General features: G+C 46.0%; 1 protein-coding gene across 1 annotated transcript; it reads left to right on the forward strand.

The window, feature by feature from the left end:
• The first annotated feature begins 487 nt into the window (after window positions 1-487).
• On the forward strand, window positions 488-2,550 carry CCDC185 (coiled-coil domain containing 185). The gene has a single exon (XM_027976110.2). It carries the CDS (start codon window positions 547-549, stop codon window positions 2,434-2,436), a length of 1,890 nt encoding a protein of 629 aa, XP_027831911.2. The 5' UTR covers window positions 488-546; the 3' UTR covers window positions 2,437-2,550.
• Window positions 2,551-10,015: the final 7,465 nt, after the last annotated feature.

Consider the following 10,015-nt stretch of genomic DNA (forward strand, 5'->3'; position numbering starts at 1 on the left):
TGTTTTGTTTTCTGTCCTCTAAAAGTTTAAAAAACTATCCTTGAGCATGCTAAGTTATAAGGGCAAAAGGATGGTGCATATAAATTAACGAGCCTCGACTTTGCCTACACTGCAGAGGTGCACTGTGGTAGGGACCTGTGACTAAAGGACTCCCCACCCCACACTTCCAGGCCACATTCTATCCTTTTAAAATTCTGCTAGTTTAAGATGTACAAATGCGAGTTCAAATTCCTGCCTGCAACACAGGTGGGGGTTCACTACGCACCCTCATCTTTAGGGTGCCCCGAACTTTCTACAGCCCCCTCTACCATACGCCCTCTCCCAGGCTCCAGCCGCCTTCCCGCCTCTCGCTGCGCGGGGTGCTAGGAAGGCCAAGGTGGGCGAGGGCTGAGGGCTGCAGCAGCCAGGTGGCGCCGGGAGCATTGTGAAGTGGCCTGAGCGTCACAGGCGGCCAGGACCCCGGGATCGGAGGGCGGGGCGGGTCTCAGCAGCGCCCCCGCCGAGACCCGGGACCCGGATTCAGACGCTGGGCGTGCAGGAAGGAGAATGGAGGACTTCGGCCGCTTCTCCCCGCGGCCCCACTCGGCCCTGTGGGAGCCTCCGCCGCCCAGCGAGGAGAGCGCATCCTTGGCTCAGCTGGACGGGTCGGGACCGCGGACCGAATCGGGCCTGTGCTCCTGGGCCCGGACACCAGGCGAGGAGAGCGAGGCCACCGCGCCCTGGCCTCACCTGCTCTGCTCAGCCACCCCTCGGCCCAGCCGGCGCCCGTACTCCGACTCGCCGCAAGAAAGTCGCAGCCTGACCGACGTGACCCGGAGATTACTAGACCGTGTCAGGAAGCCCCGACCCCGCAGCCGGCGCCTGGAGGATGTCTGGGGGGAGACAAGGACCAAGCCCCAGGAGCAGGGAGGCAGCCGGCACAGCCCGGCCTGGCAGCTGGAGCCCCAGCCTCAGCACGGCCAGCACTACCCTCCCGCCCGGGGAGATTCGCCCCCTCCTTACCCGCAGGGAGCTTACACTCCCGCGAACCGAGCCTTTGAGGACGAAAAGGCGCAGAGCGGAGACCAGTGGGCAGTGCCGGTCGGCAGGGGTCTACGTCCCTGGTCCCTTTCCTCAGTCCACACGGAGAAGTCTTCTGTGTCCTCCAGAGAGTTTGGGACGCAGTCGGGTTGCCTGCACATCCAGAAAAGACACAGCAACGATCCGGTGGAGTCATTAACCAGCCAGCTTTCCCAGTCCCTAGTTTCCAGCAAGGAGATGCAGAAGCAGCACACCCAGGTCCTCAAGAACAAGTTGGAAGAGGCAGTAATATCCTCCAGGGACCAGAAGATCGTGGCCCTGGTGCTGAGCCGGCTCAAAAAGGCCCAGAGGATGCGGGAGCTGCAGCAGCAGGCGGCCCTGGCCTGGGAGGAGCTGAAGCGCTCCGACCAGAAGGTCCAGTTGACCCTGGAGAGGGAGCGCAAGCTGCTACTGCAGCAGAGCCAGGAGCAGTGGCAGCAGGACAAGGGGCAGCGCAAGGCTCGTCTGAACCGGGAGCTGCGAGTCCGGCGGCGGGACAGACGAGCCACCAGCACGGTCCAGCAGGAGAGCAGCGGGTGGAAGGCACCGCTGGAGGACCAGGAGAAGCAGCGCCAGGAGAAGCTGGAGGGGGCCCCCTCCGAACCCGAGGCGGAGCCGGAGAAGCAGTGCCAGGGGCAACGCCTGCCAGAGAGGATGCTGCGGGACCTGCAGGTGCGAAACAGCCTGCAGCTACAGAAGAGGCTGGCGCAGGCATGTCTAAAGAAGCACGTTCACCCCACCAAGGGCCAGAAAAAGATCCAGGAGACCAGTCTCAGCTCTTTAGTCAATTACCAGGCCAGGAAGGTCCTCATGGACTGCCAGGCCAAGGCTGAGGAGCTCCTCAGGAAGCTGTCCCTGGAACAGAGCTCCCGATGGTCCCAAGAGATGCCCGAGGGCCAGATGAAGGAGCCCCACAGAGAGCTGAAGGACAGAGTCCAGAAGGAGGAGGAGCGGTTCCAGCAGGTGAAGAGGTGGGCTGAAGAGTCCCAGGAGCAGAGAGAGGAGCATAAGTCGCTGCTGGAGGAGCTGGCGGACCAGAAGATCCTGCAGACCCGGAGTCAGGTCCACAAGAACGTCAGGGACAAGGCGCACCACATTCGGGAGCTCAACATCCTACGGGAGAAGAATCATCACATCCTGAAACTGAAAGCCGAGAAGGAGGAAAGATGCCACATCGAGGGCATCAAGGAAGCCATTCGGAGACAGGAGCAGAGGATGGAGCAGATCTTGCGAGAGAAAGACGCAACCTTCGAGGAATTCCAGAAGATCTCCAGGGCCTCCAGGACAGATGACGTGAGAACACTTGCCAACAACTTCTTTGATCGGATGACCCGGGAGGCCCAGGTCCCAGCCGGGCAGCAGAGAGGGGGCTACTGAGAACCTGATGACAAACAGCTTCCAGCCTAGGTGGCTAGACAGAGATCTGGCAATGTGATTCATTTTCTAATTTGATTATGACTGAGCATTGATTTTTAAAAAGCATATAAAATAGCAGCAACTTTCTCTCACGAACTAGTTTGTTGATTCATTGGGATGGTTGAGAGGGTGGGATAAACATTTCCAAGTTTTAAGAAAATTACTTGCCTTTGTACATTTGGCTTTAAATAGAAAATACTCATTTGCCTCTCAGGTAATCTCAGAAGCGTATGAATGTCAGACACATTTTGAGGAACCAAAGAAAAAGTCTACAGTGGGGAATAGAGTTCTGTGCCATGGCTTCAGTCTTTCCCTGTCCCAGAACTTATGAAAGGGTGAAGTGTGAAGTACTTGTCATAGGAAATCTCCAAGAACAAAAAGTGAGGTGGGGAAGCATGGGGGGAATTCCTGTCAATAAGTATATTGGAGAACACAGCATACTACATCCCCTCTTGGGAGTTCATAACACAGCTGAAAATTTTAAAGGCTCTGAAAAGTCTTGCAGTAAAGACACATTTGATTAACCTAGAGTTTTTCACAAACCATGGAACTTTTTTTTCTCTTGGATCCTTCCATGGAATTGACGTTCTGTGAAATATTTTTGGCAACAGCTTTCTATGGCTCCTCTCAGATGGTACTTCTTTGGCCTTCCTTTCCCATGTTAATAGAAAGTGTTTATAATGCCTTTAGCACTAGTGATTACACCACCAGAGACACATTCAAGAGTTCAGTGGAATCTTTGGGTCCAATTTTTCCCCCCTTTTTGGTCAGTCTCCTCTAGTCTTTTGGAGCAAAATTCTGTTAGAATCCTCCTCTTCCCCTGTATCTATTAGAATCCTTCTCTTCTCCTTTATTTCTCCTTTGTCTCTTCTGAAGGAGGCATGTGATGCCATTCTGTCTACCCACGTTGTATCTAATTAACCTAACCAGGCTCTGAATGAGTGACTAAACATGATTCAGGAGCTTGACAGTTTAAAACCTAAGAGCCAGAAGCTAAGTAGAATTTAACCCATCATATCTCAAAGTCTCAATCAAAAAATTCTATAAGAGTGTTCTGTAAATAACATTTGTCTTTCAAGAGAGAGCGAGCGAGATAGAATAAGTCCCACTGGAAGACTTTTGTCATCTTAATATTTTTGAAATGACGTGAAAGGTGACCTAGCAAGGGGTTTTATTCAAAGGTCATTGTGAGGGACTTCCCTGGTGGTCCAGCAGTTAAGGTTCCACACCACCAATGCAGGGGGTGCAGGTTCGATCCCTGGTTGGGGAACTAACATCTCTCATACCCCAGGCATGACCAGAGAAAACAGTTTTGCTTTGTTTTTTTAAATGCAATTTAGAAAAAAACAACAAAGGGCAGTGTGAGAGCCATATTCCCATCTTACATGATGGAAACTGGGCCCCCTTCCCTGTCATAGCTCCCCTCTGCCTGCTGTCCCCAAAGAGGCCTACTCAGGCTCTCATTCCTTTGTTGGCACATGTTGCTTCAATTTTCAATCTTATCATTCTCCTCTTGTCACCCAAGCTAGTGCTGTTCCAGCCAAATGCTGTGCACATTCCCAGCATTCTAGGAAAGAACTTAAAATGTCTCAGAATCTAACTCTTCGTCTTGACATAGGTATGTGACTTTGGGGAAGTTACCTTCCTGGGCCTCAGTTTCCTTATCTGTAAAAAAGGATTATAATTTGTACTTCAAAGGGGACGTAGTGAAGGATGATCATGTACAATAATATAAGGTATCTGGCATAGTGTCCAGAAGCTAATAAAACCAAAATAATTAAATATAGTTTTTTATACTGCTGGCTTTCCGTTTTTGTCAATTCCATTCTCCCTATTTCAATGCCTTCTCACCAGCTGCCTCCTCCTATCATATCCAAGTCTGATTTTTCTGAGCTTAGCTCACAACCTGCCTCTTGCATGAAATATGGGACCTCCCTGGCTGCTCCTTCTCAGAATCAGCCTTTGACAAGATGTTCAGCTTATGGCTTATTGAGCACTTAGGAGTCGCTGCTTTGTTGGCATACCCAGTTTGCAATCTGCATCTTGGCTTCCAAGCTGGATTGAATGCTACTTAAGGCCAGGGTCATTTTCTTAGAATTCTTTATACCCATGCTTACCAGTCAAAATAAAAGCCATTAAGCAGGATATTTTGACCCCACATCCATATCCCATGCCGTTACCCTACCAATGTTCCTTGCTCATTGAAATACAGATTTTCATTCTTTTATCCAATTCTTTAGGAATATTACTTGTAGAAATAGTCAATACAGAATAAAGCTGACAGAAGATGAAGTATTTACTTTTCTCTATTCTTCCTTTTAAAAATACACACACACACACACACACATATTGACCCCATGCTTACCCAAGCTCCCAACACCCACTGAGGAGCCTAGACTGTCACCCTCACCAGGCTGTGACAAGGAGCTCCTCACTCTGGCAGTGTCATTGGAGACCACTTGATGAGCCTAGACTTTCAACCACCACCACCACCATGACACAGTAACAGGGGGCCCCTCTCTCTCTCCCTACTGCTGCTGCTGCTGCTGCTAAGTCACTTCAGTCGTGTCCGACTCTGTGCGACCCCATAGACGGCAGCCCACCAGGCTCTGCCGTCCCTAGGATTCTCCAGGCAAGAACACTGGAGTGGGTTGCCATTTCCTTCTCCAATGCGTGAAAGTGAAAAGTGAAAGTGAAGTCGCTCAGTCGTGTCCGATTCTTAGCGACCCCATGGACTGCAGCCCACCAGGCTCCTCCGTCCATGGGATTTTCCAGGCAAGAGTACTGGAGTGGGTCGCCATTGCCTCCTCCGCTCTCCCTACTGAGTTGTATCCAATAAAGCCTAATGGACAGGACTTTTATCACCCTCCAGCAGGAAAAGCTCCTTGGTATCAGTAGATGTCATGTGGAGAGTAGCAATGAGGCATTCTTAGCCCTTCTAGCCAAGAAAGTATCAGTGGATGCCTAGAAGGGAGTCAACACCCCCACCTCCACTCAGCAGAGATGAAGAGCACTCCCTCCCCTCCTCAGGTGGCAATGGAGGTGGACTGGGGAACTGGACTTATACCCCTGCCTGGCAATACTGAGGCCTCAACCTCCTTCCCTTTCTAGAGCAGTATGAAAGGAAGCCAGATAAAACAGAAGATCCAGCCTTAAATAATACACAAAATGCCCGGGTTTCAATTCAAAATCACATTTCATTCTAAGAACCAAGAATATCTTGAACTGAATGAAAAAGACAATAGGTGCCAATAGATGGTGGAAAAATGGAAACAGTGACAGACTCTATTTTCTCGGGCTCCAAAATCACTGCGGACAGTGACTGTAGCCACAAAATTAAAAGACGCTTGCTCCTTGGAAGAAAAGCTATAACCAACCTAGACAGCACATCAAAAAGCAGAGACATCACTTTGCCAACAAAGGTCTGTGTAGTCCAAGCCATGTTTTTTCCAGGAGTCATGTATGGATGCATGTATTGGACTATAAAGAAGGCTGCTGCTGCTGCTGCTGCTGAGTTGCTTCAGTCGTGTCCAACTCTGTGTGACCCCATAGATGGCAGCCCACCAGGCTCTGCCGTCCCTAGGATTCTCCAGGCAAGAGTACTGGAGTGGGTCGCCATTTCCTTCTCCAATGCATGAAAGTGAAAAGTGAAAGTGAAGTCGCTCAGTCGTGTCCGACTCTTAGTGACCCCATGGACTGCTGCCTACCAGGCTCCTTCGTCCATGGGATTTTCCTGGCAAGAGTACTGGAGAGGGTTGCCATTGCTTTCTCCTAAAGAAGGCTGAGTGCTGAAGAACTGATGCTTTCAAACTGTAGTGCTGGGGAAGACTCTTGAGAGTTCAGGGAGATCAAACCAGTCAATCCTAAAGGAAATCAACGCTGAATATTCATTGGAAGGACTGATCCTGAAGCTGAGGCTCCAATACTTTGGCCACCTGATGCGAAGAAACAACTCATTGGAAAAGATCCGGATGCTGGGAAAGATTGAGGGCAGGAGGAGAAGGGGACAACAGAGTGTGAGATGGTTGGATGACATCACCAATTCAGTGGACATGAGTTTAAGCAAACTCTTGGAATTAGTGAAAGACAGGGAAGCCTGGAGTGCTGCAGTCCATGACCTGCAGGGTTGGACACAACTGAGTGGCTGAATAACAACAGGAAATGAGGATAACACTGTTAGAAATACCTGAAAAAGATCTTAAATCACCCATGATAAAATGCTTCAGCAAGCAATTCTGAACACACTTGAAACAAACAAAAAACTGTTTGGCAAACAGAAAATCTCAACCCAAAAATCACACACGGTATAAAGAAGAACCAAATGGAAATTTTAGAGCTGAAAAATACATTTACAAAAATAAAAAGCTGGGGGATGAGCTAAACAATAGAATGGAGGGAACATAAGAAAGAATCAGTGAACTGTAAGAAATAAAAATTACCAAATCTGAGAAACAGAAAATTACAAAAAAAGTTAAAGCCTCATGGACCTATGGAAGTGTAACAGAAGTTCTAACATTCATAGTATGTTCCCAGAAGGAGCAGAGAAAAGGCAGGACTGAAAAAGTGCTCAGGGTAACAATGGCTGAAAACTTTCCAGATTTGGTAAAGAGCTAACCCTACATATTCAAAGTTGAGTGAACCCTTGCAAAAGAGTAAACCCATAAGACATACCATAGTCAAATTTCTGAAACTAAAGAAAAGATGAAAAAAAAAAAAACCTTGATCAAGAGAATGAGAAAGTAAGCCACAGACTGGGAGAAAATATTTGCAAAACAGTGGCTCTATTAATACAAGATCAAGCACACTTCAGAGCAAGAAACTACCATAAACAGGAAAAAATGCAAACTTAAAAGAGTCAACCCACTGAGAGGACATAGTTCTAAACCTGTATACATAAAATTTTACTAAAGGCAAACAATTCAATTTAAAGGGTATAAATGAATGTATTTATAAAACAGAATGAGAGCCACAGATGTAGAAACAAACTTATGGTTACCAGGGTATAAAGGGAGAGAAGGCTAAATTGGGAGATTGTGATTGACATATACATACTACTATATATGGAATGGAGAAGAAAATGGCAACCCACTCCAGCATTCTTGCCTGGAAAATCCCATGGACGGAGGAGCCTGGTGGGCTACAGTCCATGGCGTTGCAGAGAGTCAGATATGACTGAGCACATATACATATACTAACATAACACATATACATAAACAACAGAAATACGAAATACATGAAGCAGAAGCCAATAGAACTGGAAAAGAAAAAAAATCACAATTGTAGCCGGAGACTTGAATACCTTTCTCCCAACAAGTGATAGAACTTCTAAAAAGAAAATCAACAAGGATACAGAAAAACTTAACACTGTCAACTAACAAGATCTCATCAACAGCTATAGAAAAGTCTGCACAGCAGCAGCAGAACACAGATTCTCTTCCAGTGCCCATGGAGCAAATATCAAGAGAGAACATATCCTGGTCCATGAAATACACTCAAGACATTTAAATTATTGACATCATACAAAATGTGTTCTCTGACCACAATGGAATCAAACTAGAATCAACGACAATGATAAAAGAAAAATCTCCAGCACTTAGAAATTAATCAAAACAATTCTAAACAATTCCTAAGTCAGCGTCTTAAAGGAAAAAAAATAAAATACATTAAATTTAATTAAAATAAAATGTCAAATTTGTGGGGCACAGCTAAAACAGTGCTAAGAGGAAAATTAAAGACGCTTACTCCTTGGAAGAAAAGTTATGACCAACCTAGACAGCATATTCAAAAGCAGAGACATTACTTTGCCGACTAAGCTCCATCTAGTCAAGGCTATGGTTTTTCTAGTGGTCATGTATGGATGTGAGAGTTAGACTGTGAAGAAGGCTGAGTGCCGAAGAATTGATGCTTTCGAACTGTGGTGTTGGAGAAGACTCTTGAGAGTCCCTTGGACTGCAAGGAGATCCAACCAGTCCATTCTGAAGAGATCAATCCTGGGATTTCTTTGGAAGGAATGATGCTAAAGCTGAAACTCCAGTACTTTGGCCACCTCATGCGAAGAGTTGACTCATTGGAAGAGACTCTGATGCTGGGAGGGATTGGGGGCAGGAGGAGAAGAGGACGACAGAAGATGAGATGGCTGGATGGCATCACTGGCTCGATGGACGTGAGTCTGAGTGAACTCCGGGAGATGGTGATGGATAGGGAGGCCTGGCGTGCTGCGATTCATGGGGTGGCAAAGAGGTGGACATGACTGAGCAACTGAACTGAACTGAAAAAGAGAAAAATCTCAAATCAATCATCTAAACTCCCATCTTAGAATAACCTAGAAATAGAACAAAGTAAACCCAAAGCAAGCCAAAGAAAATAAAAGAATAGACATCAATTAAAATCAAAACAAAAACAATAGAGGAAATCAATGAAACAAAGACTGGTTCTTTGAAAAATTCAATATAATAGACAAACCACTAACAAGAATGATAAAGAAAAAAGAGAAGACACAGATTACCAATATTGTGAATGAAATAGCTTTATCACTACATATCTGAAGACATCGAAAGGATGATAAGGAAATGCTATGAACAAATTTAGGCTTCTCTGGTCACTCAGACAGTAGGTAAAGAATCTGCCTGCAGGAGACCCAGTTCAATCCCTGGGTCAGGAAATTCCCCTGGAGACAGGAGTGGCTGCATACTCCAATATTCTTGCCTGGAGAATCCCCATAGACAGAGGAACCTGGCAGGCTACAGTCCATGGGGTCACAAAAAGTCAACACAACTGAGTGACTAACACATTCACACACTCACACACATGAACAACTTTATACATGTAAGTTTGACAAATTAGATAAGTGGATCACTTCCTCCAGAAACACAAACTGCCACAATATGAAGCAGAGCATGTGAATAGCCCATAGTCACTAGTGAAATTAAATTCATTATTTTAAAACTCTTCGCCTCACCAAAATCCAGGCCCAGATGGTTGCACTCAAGAATTTCACAAATGCTTAGAGAAGAAATAACACCAGGAGGGAGGCAGGAGGGAGGTTCAAGAGGGAGGGGACATATGTATACCTATGGCTAATTCACGTTTATGTTTGACAGAAACCAGCACAAACTGTAAAGCACTTATCCTTAATTAAAAATAAATAAATTTTAAAAAAGAAATAACACCAATTCTACACAATCTCTTCCATAAAATAGAAGAGAACACTTCCCAATTTATTTTGTGAAGTTAGTGTTACCATAATGCCAAACAGACAAAGGAAACCTACAGAATAATGTCCCTCTTGAGCATAGACTTTAAAATCCTTAAAGTACTAGCAAATTGCATTCAATATATAAAAAGAATTATGCACCACAACTAAGTTGGGTTTATTCCAAGATTACAAGGTTGATTCAATACTTGAAAATGAATCACCATGTTAATAACCCAGCATATTAACAAACTGAAGAAGAAAAGCACATGAATACATAAATCAACAGGGAAAAAGACATTTGACAAAATTCAACATCCATTCATGAATAATACTTTCAGAAAAATA

Source organism: Ovis aries, chromosome 12, assembly GCF_016772045.2.
Source record: "Ovis aries strain OAR_USU_Benz2616 breed Rambouillet chromosome 12, ARS-UI_Ramb_v3.0, whole genome shotgun sequence".
Classification (NCBI taxonomy): domain Eukaryota; kingdom Metazoa; phylum Chordata; class Mammalia; order Artiodactyla; family Bovidae; genus Ovis; species Ovis aries.

What these genes read in the sequence shown, in the direction of transcription:
- CCDC185 (XM_027976110.2), top strand. Translation starts at nt 547, where the DNA reads ATGGAGGACTTCGGCCGCTTCTCCCCGCGGCCCCACTCGGCCCTGTGG.